At 41.5% G+C, this 17,148-nt stretch overlaps 1 protein-coding gene across 1 annotated transcript; it reads left to right on the forward strand.

Moving 5' to 3' along the window:
• Positions 1 to 10,984: 10,984 nt before the first annotated feature.
• Positions 10,985 to 16,607, forward strand: LOC124012028 (relaxin-3 receptor 1-like). The gene is made up of 2 exons (XM_046325376.1): positions 10,985 to 11,158; positions 14,618 to 16,607. Exon 2 carries the CDS (start codon positions 14,788 to 14,790, stop codon positions 16,021 to 16,023), a length of 1,236 nt encoding a protein of 411 aa, XP_046181332.1. The 5' UTR covers positions 10,985 to 11,158; positions 14,618 to 14,787; the 3' UTR covers positions 16,024 to 16,607.
• Positions 16,608 to 17,148: the final 541 nt, after the last annotated feature.

The following is a 17,148-nucleotide window of genomic DNA, read 5'->3' on the forward strand; positions in this document are numbered from 1 at the left end:
TATATACATATATATATATATATATATATATATATATATATATATATATATATATATATATATATATATATATATATATATATATATATGTAGTACCAGTCAAAAGTTCGGACACACCTACTCATTCAAGTCTTTTCTTTATTTTTTACAAATGTATACATTGTAGAATAATAGTGAAGACGTCAGAACTATGAAATAACACATATGGGATCATGATATAACCAAAAATGTGTTAAACAAATCTAAATATATTGTATATTTGAGATTCTTCAAAGTAGACACCATTTTCCTTGATGACAGCTTTGAGCACTCTTGGCATTCTCTCAACCAGCTTCACCCGCAATGCTTTTCCAACAGTCTTGAAGGAGTTCCCACGTATGCTGAGCACTTGTTGGCTGCTTTTTCTTCTCTCTGCAGTCCAACTCATCCCAAACCATCTTAATTGGGTTGAGGTCAGGGGATTGTGGAGGCCAGGTCATCTGATGCAGCACGCCATCACTCTCCTTCTTGGTCAAATAACCCTTACACAGCCTGGAGATGTGCTGGGTCATTGTCCTGTTGAAAAACAAGTAATAGTTCCACTAAGCGCAAACCGTGTGGGATGGCGTATCGCTGCACAATGCTGTGGTAGCCATGGTAGTTAAGTGTGCCTTGAATTGTAAATAAATCACTGACAGTGTCACCAGTAAAGCACCCCCACACCATTACCCTCCTCCTCCATGCTTCTCAGTGGGAACCACACATGCGGAGATCATCCATTCAACTACTCTGCGTCTCACAAAGACACAGCGGTTGGAACCTAAGATCTCAAATTTGAACTAATCAGACCAAAGGACAGATTTCCACCGGTCTAATGTCCATTGTTCGTGTTTCTTGGCCCAAGCAAGTCTCTTCATCTTATTGGTGTCCTTTTGTAGTGGTTTCTTTGCAACAATTCGACAATGGAGGCCAGATTCACGCAGTCTCCTCTGAACAGTTGATGTTGATGTCTGTTACTTGAACTCTGAAGCATCTTTTTGGGCTGCAATTTCTGGTAAGTCTAATGAGCTTATCCTCTGCAGCAGAAGTATCTCTGGGTCTTCCTTTCCTGTGGCGGTCCTCATGAGAGCCAGTTTCATCATAGCGCTTGATGGTTTTTGTGACTGCACTTGGTAGAACATGTCTTAAAGTAATGATGGACTGTCACTTATCTTTGCTTATTTGAGCTGTTCTTGCCATAATATGGACTTGGTCTTATACCAAATAGGGCTATCTTCTGTATACCACCCTACCTTGTCACAAGGCAAAGGGTGGCTACTTTGAAGAATCTCAATTCTAAAATATATTTTAATTTGCTTGACTTTTCTGGTTACAACATGATTCCATATGCGTTATTTCATAGTTTTGATGTTTTCCCTATTATTCTACAATGTAGAAAATAGTAAAAAAAAAGATTGAGTAGGTGTGTCCAAACTTTGACTGGTACTGTGTGTGTATATATATAGTTGAATATACAAGAAAAAGGTTCCATGTACACTGAGTATATCAAAAATTAGGAACACCTTCCTGATATTGAGTTGCCCCTCTGCTTTTTGCCTTCAGAACAGCATCAATACATCGGGCCACAGTGATGCTGCCCCATGTTGACTCAAATGCTTCCCACAGTTGTGTCAAATTGGCTGGATGTCCTTTGGGTGGTGGACCATTCTTGATACACACAGGAAACTGTTGAGCATGAAAAACCCAGCAGCTTTGCAGTTTTTGACACCAGTGTACCTGGCATCAGTGTACCTGGCATCTACTACCATTTCCCATTCAAAGGTGTTCAAATATTTGGTCACCCTCTGAATGGCACACATACACAATCCATGTCTCAATTGTCTCAAGGCTTAAAAGTCCTTATTTAACCTGTCTCCTCCCCGTCATCTATACTGATTGAAGTGGATTTAACAAGTGACATCAATATGGGATCAAAGCTTTAACCTGGATTTACCTGGTCAGTCTATGTCATGGAAAGACCAGGTGTCCTTATGTTTTGTACACTCAGTGTATATGGTTGGCTTGTACAGTATGTGTGAATATGCAGTGTATGTGAAGAATTGTTCCCTAAGACAAAAAAATCTATAAAAATACACCTCACAATGGCAGGGACGAGAGGGGGTACACAAGCATGGCTACACACAGGAGCAGATCCCATGTCTTCTCATTTAAGTTGTGTATTGTCCTCTCTTGGTTCCCCCCACTCGAAGAAAAACAAAACATCAATATTTTGTTTTCCACCCATGCATATACACACCACCCTGTTCTGCACACGCATACGCAAAAATAACTATTTCAATCCTCACACACACAAAAGAACACCCTTTCACACAGACTCACATACCAACTCTAACTAAATGAATCCCACAGAGATTTCTGTAGATTTATCTTTCCCTTCTTGTCAAACTATGGAACTTTGACATTATTTTGTGTGTTGGTCATTTCTGTATATAAATTGGGGCAGTGGATATTACAAATTCCTGCTTGAAACTATTTAATTCATTTAATCACTTTTCTTTTTAATATTTTATTTTCTCATAGTTCTATTAAGGTACATATATTTACATACAGATCTTTGTTGGTTTTATGAGTAGACCTTATGGTACGTTGATTTTGTAGTGTTTGAGATAGTTAAGGATTTAGAGAGACTTAAGATCATGCTTTTCATAGATACAGGTGCACTATATTTAAATGATATACTGTGCCTCTGTTCAAATATCAGATAAAAAAAAAAAACAATGCCACAACCCCATTTCTCTTTTCATCTACAAAAGCCTCAGATCAACATCTTCTCACGTCAATAACCGAGTGGCCAAAATACAAGTGAATAGCATAGAAATGTTTGCTGTAGCCACAAGGAATGAATTGCCATATATTGATTTAGCCAATATAGGCATTTTTTCACGTTTCAAATGTAAATCATTCTCAGCTGCTTTGCTATAACATTTCATGCATATTACTCCTAGACACGAGTAGATTGTCATACAAATCAACTGAACCCGTAATCGATCATATTGAAACTACCTATTTATTCATAACATTGAGTGACGTGATGTAATGCCTTTTCTCTTCGCCTTCCCTTTGATGCTACCCTTATGACGGGGCCTTCCCTTTGATGCTACCCTTATGACGGGGCCTTCCCTTTGATGCTACCCTTATGACGGGGCCTTCCCTTTGATGCTACCCTTATGACGGGGCCTTCCCTTTGATGCTACCCTTATGACGGGGCCTTCCCTTTGATGCTACCCTTATGTCGGGGCCTTCCCTTAAAGTTAGCCATGCCCCTTGACAAGCCATAACTCCTGAACACCCCACCCTCTCCTTTTGTCAAACTTTGAATGGACATTAGGGAATGTCACAGACATTTGTATGCAGACATTATTTTGTGTGTATACTGTAGATCAATGCAAAACATATTTAACAAAATGTTATGGAGATTTCATATGAATGTTAGTCTCATGATGGTAATGGTTATTGTAATTAGTATGATTATTATTGTAATTATTATTGCTATTACAATGATTTTATTGATATTTACTTCATTATTCAACAGAAATTGCTTTTATGTGAATAAGGGTGAAGTTTATATTTCTGGAGATTTAAATAAGCAAACAAATGAATAAATAGATATATCCCTATCCTCCCACATTGCATTGTGTGTTCTGTCAATTACGTTGCTGTATCTAATCTAACTATAGTCTTTTGCTTTTGCCATTGAGGGCTTCCACTATTTCAAATTATTCAACAGGGTGGGGATTCCTATTGGTTGGGAGTGATCAGCCAACAATCAGGGAATTGTCTTCAAATTGGGTTGATTATAATTTGTAAATGGCTTTAAGCTATATTACCGCCATCTCGTGACCATAACAAATGAATAATAAGATTTGTTCTGGACTGTTCATAAATCACCAATATTAGCTTTACGTTTTATTCAAACACTAAATAAGAAAATTCACTACTTTAAAATGGAGATAGCCTCAATGGCACTGCCTGTCAGGGATGCCATAATGGCACAGATACAAAGATGAGTCTTCTATCTCTATGGGAAACATATGTACATTTAGAATTAGCGTGAACTATCCCTTTAAAATAGGTCTGGAAGAGAATCCTGGGTATAGTAAATTAATGGGGAATAATTGTTGCTGACACAAGCACACTAACTACCTTTTTTTTGCACATTGTAAGCAATGAAAATTGTTTAACTGATATTTCAGCTATTGTTGTCACAACTTCTACCGAAGTCGTTGCATCTCCTTGTTCAGGCGGTGCTCGGCGGTCGATGTCACCGGCCTTCTTGCCAGCATTGATGCATTTTTCATTTTACATTGGTTTTGTCTTGTCTTCCCACACACCTGTTTTCAATCCCATTCATTACCTGTTGTGTATTTAACCATGTCTTTGTCAGAGATTGTGTTGTTTTTGTGTTGTTTTTGTTGTCTAGGTGCGCGACGGGTCGTCATACCCATGTTTGTTTATGTATTTAGTGTTTGGAGCATGTTAAGTGGACTTATATTAAAAGACTCCATTTACACTCCGTTTGACTCTCCTGCACCTGACTTCCCTGCCACCTATACACACGACTCTGACAGAATCTCTGACCAAAAATATGAAGTCAGAAGGAGAAGACACTTCGCTCGTGGAGATGGAGGAATGCGTCCAGGAACAAGCAGAAGAGATTGACTGTCTGAGCACTGCCATGGATCGCATTGTCCATAATATGGACCACTGGGAGAGACCGAGAGTTTCTCCAGCGCCTCCACCACCACAACCGGGATTTCCCTCGAACGCTTTTCCCCCTCCTGAACCTAATAAGATCCATGTATCCCTACCCACGGGATACAACGGAGATAATGCCGGCTGCCAGGGTTTTCTTGTTAAACTGAACTAGTATCTGGCCACGGTCTCCCCAGTACCATCGGACCATGAGAAGAGTTGCGCCCTCATCTCATGCCTCACCGGGAAAGCCCTGGAGTGGGCCAGCACTGTGTAGAAAGGAGGATACAGCGTTGGACCATTTTGAGGAGTTCACCCGCCATTTCAGGACAGTATTCGACCATCCACCCGAAGGCAGAGCGGCGGGTGAGCGCCTCTATCATCTGAGGCAGGAGACGAGGAGTGCACGGGAGTTTGCTCTGGAGTTTAGGACCCTGACTGCCATCGCTGGATGGAGTGACAGGGCCCTGATCGACCATTACCGTTGTAGTCTACGCGAGGACATCCGTCAGGAGCTGGCCTGGACATGTCCATCAGGCTGGACAACATGCTGGCTAAATAAATTAAAGTAAATAAAATCACAGTGAAATATAGTTATCCGCTACCTCTAAATACGGTTGAGTCAATGCAGGGGGCACGCTTCTTCACAAAATTGGATCTCAGGAGTGCGTACAATCTGGTGCGCATTCGGAAGGGTGATGAGTGGAAGACTGCATTTAGCACAACCTCAGGTCATTATGAGTACCTTGTCATGCAATATGGGCTGATGAATGCTCCATCAGTCTTCCAATCATTTGCAGATGAGATCTTCAGAGACCTGCGGGTGCAGGGTGTAGTGGTGTATATCGATGATATTCTGATATACTCCGCTACACGTGCCGAGCATGTGTCCCTGATGCGCAGGGTGCTTGGTCGACTGTTGGAGCATGACCTATACGTCAAGGCTGAGAAATGCCTGTTCTTCCACGGTAAAGGAGGTGCAGTGGTGCAGTGGTTTCTAGGGTTGGCCAACTACTACCGGAGGTTTATCTGGGGCTTTGGTCAGGTAGCGGCTCCCATTACCTCAATGCTGAAGGGGGGACCGGTGCGTTTGCAGTGGTCGGCTGAGGTGGACAGGGCTTTTGGTCAGCTGAGGGCTCTATTTACCTCGGCTCCCGTGCTGGCTCATCCGGATCGCTCTTTGGCTTTCATATTGGAGGTAGACGCGTCCGAGGCTGGAATAGGAGCCGTGCTCTCTCAGTGCTCGGGTACGCCACCAAAGCTCCGGCCCTGTGCCTTCTTTTCGAAGAAGCTCAGCCCGGAGGAGCGAAACTATGACATGGGGGACCAGGAGTTGTTGGCTGTCGTCAAGGCTTTGAAGGTGTGGAGACATTGGCTTGAGGGGGCTAAACACCCTTTTCTCATCTGGACGGACCACCTCAATCTGAAGTACATCCAGGCGGCGAGGAGACTGAACCCTCGCCAGGCAAGGTGGGCCATGTTCTTTACCCGTTTTGTTTTCACCCTGTCCTACAGACCAGGTTCCCAGAACGCGAAGGCAGCCGCAATGTCCCGGAAGTATGACACAGAGGACCAGTCCATGGATCCCACTCCCATTCTCCCGGCCTCTGCCTGGTGGCACCGGTAGTGTGGGAGCTGAACGCGGACATCGAGAGGGCGTTACGTACAGAGCCCACTCCCCCCAGCTGGGCGTCTATACGTTACGTTTGCTGTCCGCGACCATTTGATCTATTGGGCCCACACGTCACCCTCCTCTGGTCATCTGGGCATCGGTTGGACAGTGTGCTGTCTTAGTGGGAAGTACTGGTGGTCCACCTTGGATAATATAGTGCGTATTCATCCCACAGAGATTGTAGGCTATTGTAGGCTAATAAAGAAGAAGCCTTTTGAACTTAGACTTGGCGCTCGTGCTGTAGACGAGAGAACAGTCTATGACTAGGGTGGCTGGAGTCTTTGACAATGTTTAGGGCCTTCCTCTGACACTGCCTGCTATAGAGATCCTGGATGGCAGGAAGCTTGGCCCCAGTTATGTTTTGGCCGTAAGCACTACCCTCTGTAGTGCCTTGAGGTCGTAGGCCGAGCAGTTCCCATACCAGGCAGTGATGCAAACAGTCAGGTTGCTCTCGATGGTGCAGCTGTATACATTTTTTGAGGATCTGAGGGGGAATAGGCTTTGTCGTGCCCTCTTCACGACTGTCTTGGTGTGTTTGGACCATGATAGTTTGTTGGTGATGTGGACACCAACGAACTTGAAGCTCTCAACCTGCTCCACTACAGCCCATTTGATGAAAATTAGGGGGTGCTCAGTCCTCCTTTTCCTGTAGTCCACAATCATCTCATGGACGCCAAGGGAAGCCAAACTTCCCGCCAAAAATGTACACCCACCACCCCTAAAAAAACATACAAAATAATGAATCTTTCGTCTCTCTGTGTTTCATACATTTCCTACAATTCGCAAGAGGCTGACTGTATCTCACTGGAGAAAGCATCTGAGCAACCTAACAGTGGCCCTCTGTCTCAGCATGTGAAGCAAATCTATCTGATGCAGTCTGGTCAGAAAGAGTATGACATTGTTGTCACACATAGCATTGAGTGCAAGGAAAGCCAGCGAGCATTTGGCCTCCCTTGATAAAAAATAAATAAATGCGCTAAACTGAGTCAGCTCAGCTATGAATGAATGAATAGTCCTGGCGTACCATAAAAAAAGTGTAAAGGGAATATCGTTGTGTTGTTGTCATCAGGTGGATAGCTAGCTAATAGCGTCCCTTTCCTAAATTAGCCATGCATGGAAATAGGGATTTGGAATTGTGGTTTTACCTAATTCTCAGTACTGGCCAATGATTATAACTGCAATTCTGACCCAGTCATAAATTCATACATTTGATAAATGTTTGATAAAATACATTTTTTTCCTCATCACTCTACACACAATACCCCATAATGACAAAGTGAAAACAAGTTATTAGACATTTGTGAAAATGTATTACGAATAAAAACAGAAATAACCTTATTTACATATGTATTCAGACCCTTTGCTATGCGACTCCAAATTGAGTTCAGGTGTATCTTATTTCCTTTGATCATCCTTAAGATGTTTCTACAACTTGAGTGGAGTCCACCTGTGGTAAATTCAATTGATTGGACATGATTTGGAAAGGAACACACCTGTCTATATAAGGTCCCACGGTTAGTGCATGTCAGAGCAAAAAACCAAGCCATGAGGTTGAAGGAATTGTCCTTAGAAGTCTGAGACAGGTTTGTGTAGAGGCACAGACATAGGGAAGGGTACCAAAACATGTCTGCAGCATTGAAAGTCCCCAAGAACACAGTGGCCTCCATCAAGCTGGCCGCCCAGCCAAACTGAGCAATCGGGGGAGAAGGGCCTTGGTCAGGGAGGTGACCAAGAACCCAATGGTCAATTTGACAGAGCTCAAGAGTTTCTATGTGGAGATGGGAGAAACTTCCAGAAGGACCACAATCTCTGCCCACTCCGCCAATCAGGCCTTTATGGTAGAGTGGCCAGATGGAAACCACTCCTCAGTAAAAAGAGTTCTTACTGGTTGGTAGGTGATCAAATAAAATCCTGAAATAAAATGCAAATTAATTACTTAAAAATCATACAATGTGATTTTCTAGATTTTTAGATTCCGTCTCTCACAGTAGAAGTGTACCTATGATAAAAATTACAGACCTCTACATGCTTTGTATGTAGGAAAATCTGCAAAATCGGCAGTGTATTAAATACTTGTTCTTCCCACTGTGTGTGTGTGTGTGTGTGTGTGTGTGTGTGTGTGTGTGTGTGTGTGTGTGTGTGTGTGTGTGTGTGTGTGTGTGTGTGTGTGTGTGTGTGTGTGTGTGTGTGTGTGTGTGTGTGTGTGTGTGTGTGTGTATGTATATATATATATATATATATATATATATATATATATATATATATATATATATATATTCACGGTGTCAAGGCATATGAACGAACAGGTTAAAGAGCAAGCAACACAATTATCACAACACATAGGTTGTAATATGGCATTTGTTCTGTATTGGCTTCCCCGTTGATTTTACATTCGCACAGCTACTGTATTTTAAATACTTTATTGTATGGATATGAAGGCTATGCCTACATTCAAAGGAAGATGGTGACCGTTTCTTCTACATGACAGGAATCTGATCTCTGGTCAAGTCTGTAGGGTCAACACACGTAACGTGTTCATCGGTAGGCCTAATCGACTGGTAAACATGCAGAGAAAATGTTTGTTTTGTTCTGCTACTTAAAGACAGGGAGAGATGGCTTAAAGGTCCAATGCAGCTGTTTTTATCTCATTATCAAATCATTTCTGGATAACATTTCATTCCCTAAATTGTATTGTTTTAAATTAAAACATTACAAAATCAACTGAAATAGCTGCTTAGCAAAGAGCAATTTCTCAAACAATAATTTTGCTACTGTAGGACTGTCTGGGAGTGGTTTGGGTGGGGAGGGGGAAAATGAAGATTTTATTTTATTGGCAAAGAGATTTGGAACTATTTTTCTTATTGGTCTATTAACAAATTTACAGCATGTTGACGTCACCACGGAAGGCCAAAACTCCCTCCCAAACAGCTCTTACACTAGGAGGGCATTATAATCATTTTCACAATATTATTACAAACTCGATGTGTGGAAATATATATAAAACATGGGCACTGGGCCTTTAATGCAGAGAGATAAGATAATATGTGTTAGTCCCTCTGTATCACCCTGCCTTTTCCACAGCTAATCTAATCAACTCATTCATTGCTGATGACCTTTCCAATATCAACAGTGGACTCTGCAATAAAGAGCCCATTCTTGAAAAATCTAATTTAGAGAAGTCATTACCAATTTGAAAAAAATAGATGAAAACAGATAACCTAGTGCCTATTTATAACGTGTCATATACCTTGATCAATATCGATATCTAAGTACACATAGCTTTATGAGTAGCCTACATAGCCTAATTTAACCTCCCCACTGGGCATACAAGGAATGGTTGAATCAACGTTGTTTCCATGTCACATCAATGATGTTGAATCAACTTGGAAAAGAAGTTGAATTGACTTCCCTACCCAGTGGGCTATGGCTTGATTATTTCTCAAATCTGTAGGCCTATATGAAATGTAGAAGAAAACAGGCAGTTCGTTTGTAGGCTATATGTATAATATTTAAAGCAATGAATATGCTAATCTCCAGACATAGCTGAAAAAGTATTGGAACAGAGATATTTTTCTTGTCATTTTGGCTCTGTAGTCCAGTACTTTGGATTTTAAATGACACAATGACTATGAGGTTAAAGTGCAGACTGTTTGCTTTAATTTGAGGGTATTTTCATCCATATCGGGTGAACTGTTGAGAAATTACAGCACAATATGTTAGATGCATTTGTGTTTGTTTTGGTTGCATTTCAGATGATTTTGTGTCCATTAGAAATGAATGGTAAATAATGTCTTGTGACATTTTAGTCACTTTTATTGTAAATAAGAATAGAATATGTTTCTAAACACGTCTAAATGAATGTGGATGCTACCACGATTAAGGATAATCCTGAATGATTCGTGGATAATGATGATCCTATGTCTAGAGGAGATCATTTTTTTAAATGGTAAAGTACAGAGAAAAAAACAACATATGTCACTGTCCAAATACTTTTGTAGCTCACTGTAGACCTCGCCTTGATTTGAAAAATTGTTTTTCACTGCAACTGGGCAACATGCATGAATTAAAAGGTAGACCACTTATTTAGTGTAAATCCGATATTGTTGGAGGCAATTCTGGCTACATGTTCTGGCAGAACCTTTTTTTTCGTTTAAGATTCTCTAGGCCACTATGCCATCACACCTTTCACTTTCCCAAGCATATCCCGTTCATTTGAACTGTATAAAGTTATGACTTCGTTGATATCGTGGAACTTTTGATAAGGGCAACAGGGGGTATGTTTTCATTTTATTTGGCTCTTGGTTCAATTTAAGAACGACAATTTGTCGCCTTAATTCCAGTCCATTTATTAATACGTGTAGTTGCTATATTAAACGCGCAACGTTAGTGGATTCCAGGCAAATTGGATCGGGTTATATAACCCTTTCGATGAGTAATGCATTCACTTCTCAAACGTCATTCACACAGGTTATTTGTAGTTTACAAAACGAGCGTCCCCACCAGTGAACTGTTCCGAAGTGTTTCGTACCAGCGGGACAGTGTGAATTTAGGAACTGCAACGGGGAGGGACAGATGCAAGGTTGCAGTCCAGTCTGCATTATGTTCATCTGTTCATAACTGTTCCACTGCTACATTCAAACGCTGCTGAGGCAGGTGGTCTTTTCGGATGGTGCGGACCTCCAAAAGCGGACCTGTGGAACATTGGCATCGGAGCAACTGAAGCCCACTGAACTGATTACCGTCCATTCAAGTCAGGTGAGAGCTCATCTGTAATGTTAGGCAGACTTTTACATTCACGTCCGATATGTATTTCCTGTCATTGTTAGTTGGATAACTTTCCATTGCACATAGATCGAATTCATTTTTATGACAAGCGCACTTGTCTGTTTCAATTCTGAAAAGGGATACGTGCGGAATCACCTAGGCTACTTGATTTTGTTAAATTGCTTGACCATAAACCATATTTTCTAATATTAGCTGTCTCGTTTGAATAACTAAAGCAGGCGGCAGGTAGCCTAGCGGTTATGCGGTTGGCCCAGGAACAGGCTGGTTCGTTATTCCCGTGGCGATGTGCGCTTAAGCAAGGCACTTAACACTCATTTGCTCAATGGGCGCTGTGCTACTATGGCTGAACCTGTAAAACAACACATTTCACTGCACCTATGTGACAATAAAACATATGTTTTCCCAATTATATTTTGTTGATAACACTTCGGAGAATATGATATGATTTGAAAGAATATCTGAATCAATAAGATGGATTTTATCCATCTAAAACATGCATAGCCTAATGTTCTTAGATGTTTTCTGTTTGCTTAAATGTAATTAATTGTATTTCGCCTACAGAGCAAGTAGGCTATACTAAGTTTGCAATGTTTCAGCCTCAGGGTACTTATTTCTGTCCATTGATACAAACGATAAAAATTGAATACTATAGGCTAGATAAGCGTAGTTAATTTTGAATGATTGCGTATCATTCTCAATATTAAATTATAACGTTACCCAATTGTCCTTGTCATTGTGTTATAATGGATGGTGTTTAAAAACATGAATTTGTATCTACAATGTACATTGTGTAATTAGTTAATAAACTCCCTTACTGCATGATGTTTCCATATGGCCCATACTATCACTTCGTTGCTACTCCTTCCTACACCATACATGATTATGATAAAAACGTGTACATTTCTCCTTAAATGAAAGATTGGCAATCGTTACAAGGGTTAGTTAAGAATGGTTAGTCTTCATTTTAAGCAAGTTTTCATAAATCAATTTCATAATAAAGTAAGAAAAAAATTACAATGAGACCATATGGCAACGCTGTGTGATAATGGTAGTAAACCTCCAAAATCAGTACAGTGCCTTCAGAAAGTATTCACACCCCTTGACTTTTTTCACATTTTGTTGTGTTACAGTCTGAATTAAAAATGTATTAAATGTAGATGTTTTTATCACTGGCCAACAATATCCCATAATGTCAAAGTGGAATGGTCTTTCTTTTTTTAAATTTACAAATGAAAGCTCACATATATTGAGTCAATGTATTCAACCCCTTTGTTATGGCAAGCCTAAATATGTTCAGGAGTAAAAATGTGCTTAACAAGTCACATGAAGTCACATGGACTCACTTTGCATGCAATAACAGTGTTAACATTATTTTTGAATGACTACCTCATCTCTGTACCCAACACATACAATTATTTGCAAGGTCCCTCAGTCGAGCAGTGAATTTCAAACACAGATTGGCTGTGATTGAACCACAAAGACCATCAAGGTTTTCCAATGCCTCGTAAAGAAGGGCACCTATTGGTAGATGGGTAAAAAAAAAAGCAGATATTGATTTTTACATCCCTTTTTGAGCATGGTGAAATTATTCATTACACTTTGTATGGTGTATCAATACACTCAGTCACTACAAAGATATAGGCGTCGTTCCTAACTCCGTTTTCAGAGGAAGGAAACCGCTCAGGGATTTCACCATGAGGCCAATGGTGACTTTAAAACAGGAACAGAGTTTAATGGCTGTGATGGGAGAGAACTAAGGACGGATAAACAACATTGTAGTTACTCCACAATACTAACCTAAATAACAGAGTGAAAAGAAGTAAGCCTTTACAGAATAGAAATATTCCAAAACAAACATCCTGTTTGCTACAAGGCACTAAATTATTACTGCAAAAAAAATGTGGCAAAGCAATTCACTTTTTGTACTGAATACAAAGTGTTGTGTTTGGGGGGAATCCAATACAACACATTACTGAGTACCAGTTTCCATATTTGCAAGCATACGGGTGGCTGCATCAAGTTATCGGTATGCTTGTAATCATTAAGGACTGGGAGATGAATTCACCTTTCAGCATGGCAATAACCTAAATCACAAGGCCAGATTTTATTTGATTTTTATTTCACCTTTATTTAACCAGGTAGGCTAGTTGAGAACAAGTTCTCATTTGCAACTGCAACCTGGCCAAGATAAAGCAAAGCCATACGTCACAAACAACAACACAGAGTTACACATGGAATAAACAAACATACAGTCAATAACCCAGTAGAACAAAAGAAAACAAAAAGTCTATATACAGTGAGTGCAAACATCTACACTGGAGTTGCTTACCAAGAAGACAATGAATGTACCTGAGTGGCCGAGTTACAGTTTTGATTTAAATATACTTGAAATCTATGGCAAGACCTGAAAATGGTTGTCTAGCAATGATCAACAACCAATTTGACAGAGCTTGTGGAGTTATGGGAAAATGTTGCACAATCTCGGTGTGGAAAGCTCTTAGAGACTTACCCAAAAATATGAATTTACATTTTAGCAGACACTCTTATCCAGAGTGACTTACACTAGTGAGTGCTTACATTTTCAGACTGGTCCCACATGTGAATCAAACCCACAACCCTGGTGTTGCAAGCACCATGCTCTACCAACTGACCTACATGGGACCTCACAGCTGTAATCACTGTCAAAGGTGCTTCAACAAAGTATTGCCTCGGGTGTGAGTACTTATGTAAATGAGATATTTCTGAATTTGAAAAACATTTTTAAAAACCTGTTTTTGCTTTGTCATGATGGGGTACTGTGTGTAGATTAATGAGGATAAACATGTATTTAATCCATTTTAGAATAAGTCTAATGTAGTAAAAATGTGGGAAAAGTCAAGGGGTCTGAATACTTTTAGAATTTTGAAGAATACCAATTATAATAATAATAAATAATATATGCCATTTAGCAGACGCTTTTATCCAAAGCGACTTACAGTCATGTGTGCATAATACGTATGGGTTTTATCGAAATTTTGAAGAATACCAATTCTAAATACCTTAAGAGCTTAGTTCAACTATAACCCATCATAACCTAAAATATAAGGTTGTTTTAATTCATAGTTTGTTAATAACCATGTATAGCTTAAATATTGCCCTTGCTTCTTGCCACACGCAGATAATACTGTTGCGCCATCTATAAATATGAGAGTGGTTATATTTCTCAAGCCCCATCCCTCAGCTTTATGGCAAACCCAGTGGTGAGGCTGCCATTTTGTTGTTTTTCAAATACATTTTGAAATGAATCTTATGATGGATATTTTCATAACAATACATCCCTCGAAATGATCAAACAAGTATGGCTTTGATATGTGACACCCTTTCATTTAATCAGATGAGCAATGTCCCTTTAGGCATGACAAATAATATGCATATCTCCTTTTCTTGCAGGAAATGGAGGACAATCAATAAATGTACATTAACTTGACATCGGACCAACCAGGAATGACCTGTCTTTTACCATTGTAAAAGCTTCTTCTTGACAGCTTCTTCTACACAGCCATAATTCAGAATTCTCTCAACTGCTCTTTTGGGTGGGTTTTCTCCTGTCCACATCCAAAATGTCTGAGGCTGACTTCCAGAGACTTGAGATGTTGTACCAGATCCTGCACAAGGACCCCTCCTGCAACCATTCCCACCTGACCTTCCATAACACCAGCATGGTATACAATCTGGACTTCCCTGGCGATGGCTCCCACTGGCTGCGCGCCATCATCTCCGTGGTGTACTGTGCCGTGGCCACCGGCGGACTGCTGGGCAATCTTCTCGTGCTGTACCTTCTCTGCTCCACCCGGACCATCGTCAAGAGTGCCATCAACTTCTTTGTGTTCAACCTGGCCCTGGCTGACTTGCTACTCTCCGTGGCGCTGCCGTTCTGGGCAGTAGACATCACCCTGGACTACAACTGGCCTTTTGGTTTGGCCATGTGCAAGGCCGTGTCCCTCCTGACGGGCCTCAACGTCTACGCCAGTTGCTTCTTCCTGATGGCCATGAGCTTGACCCGCTACTGTTCAGTGGCTACTGCACTCAAGCCCGCTGCACCACTCGGTCACAAGCTTTGTGATTCCCGGGTAACTACCGCACTTATATGGGCCGGGGCACTGGTGGCTGCTGCACCGCGTGCCGTGTTCGCCGATCTCAACAGAGTAGGCATGGCCAATGACACTGCATGTCTGCTCCGCTTCCCTAAAGGTACGAATTGGCTGGCTGTCAACCAACTCCTGAGGCTTCTGTTTGGCTTCCTGTTGCCCTACTTCATCATGATCCTCTCCTACCTGCTCCTGCTGCGCTTCCTCTGCCGGCACAAGCTGAACGGTGTCAACCCACAGCGACAGGCTCATGTCTCCAAGTCCGTGGCAGTTGTGGTGCTCTCCTTTTGCACCTGCTGGTTCCCGTATAACGTGCTAACTCTCTGGAGTGCACTGATCCAACTAGATCTAACAGAAATCAGTCCCTCCTACTACTTTGTCCAGACCTACCTCTTCCCCTTGGCCAACTGTCTGGCCTTCACCAGTTGCTGCCTCAACCCTGTCATCTACTGCCTCATTCGCAGGGAGTACCGCAAGGCCCTGCGCACCCTGGTCTTGAAGTCAAGTCTCGCAATCGCTTCCAAAGCCTGCCTCTCGGCAGTCAACTCCAATGAGGGCCAGAACCGCGATGGACAGCTGGGCATCCCGCTCAACAATATGGAAAGCCACACGGCCCAGTCTTACACCAAGAGGTCAGCACTACCCTCTACCAGTCTATCGCTGGGTCCCAGTCCCAAGGGCCTCTGTCCGCTCAATGACCTCACCTGAGGAGGATATCGCTGAACCTCAGACATAGATTAATTAAAGCTTCAATTCAATTGTGTTGGTGTTTTCGCATGGGTATGACAAAGCTTTTTTTCCTTTACCAAAAACAAAGGTGTATCTATATTATGAGACAAATGCCTTGTTGCCTTTTGCATGAACACGACAAGGGTGTGAAGTTTTGTGAACATCATCAGGACATTCCTTCTTATTGGCATTCAAATTATGCATTGTGTTGTTTTCTATAGTTTGTGGGATCATTTATTAAATTAAACTTAATTATTGCAAGGGAAAGCAAATAAAATTTCAAATCAAATTAGGAAACAAGATAACAACATCTTATTTTGAGATGGAGTGTAAAATTAATTATTGAGACAAAATCTTTAGGTATTCAGCCTCAGAAAAATGGAAACGACACTATTTATATAAAAGTATGTGGACACCCCTTCAAATTAGTGGATTCGGCTATTTCAGCCCCACCTGTTAAGGACAGCTGTATAAAAATCGAGCACCCAGCCATGCAATCTCCATAGACAAACATTGGCTGTGGAATGGCCTTACTGAAGAGCTCAGTGACTTTTAAAGTGGCACTGTCAAAGGATGCCACCTTTCCAACAAGTCAGTTTGTCAAATTTCTGCCCTGCTAGAGCTGCCCCGGTCAACTGTAAGTGATATTATTGTGAAGTGGAAAAGTCTAGGAGCAACACCGGCTCAGCCGCAAAGTGCTTGGCCACACAAGCTCACAGAATGGGACAGCCGAGTGCTGAGGTGCATAGCGTGTACAAATTGTCTGACCTCGGTTGCAACACTCACTACAGAGTTCCAAACTGCCTCTGGAAGCAACATCGGTACAATAACTGTTCGCCATGAGCTTCATGAAATGGGTTTCCATGGCCGAGCAGCCGCACCAAAGCCTAAGATCACCATGCGCAATGCCAAGCGTCCGCACCATTTGACTCTGGAGCAGTTTAAATGCGTTCACTAGCTATGGATCAACCTTGACCATCTGGCAATCCGACTGACGAATCTGGGTTTGGTGGATGCCGGGAGAACGCTACCTGACCGAATGCTTACTGCCAACTGTAAAGTTTGGTGGAGGAGGAATAATAGTCTCGGGCTGTTTTTCATGAT

This window comes from Oncorhynchus gorbuscha, linkage group LG24 (assembly GCF_021184085.1).
Source record: "Oncorhynchus gorbuscha isolate QuinsamMale2020 ecotype Even-year linkage group LG24, OgorEven_v1.0, whole genome shotgun sequence".
Lineage (NCBI taxonomy): Eukaryota > Metazoa > Chordata > Actinopteri > Salmoniformes > Salmonidae > Oncorhynchus > Oncorhynchus gorbuscha.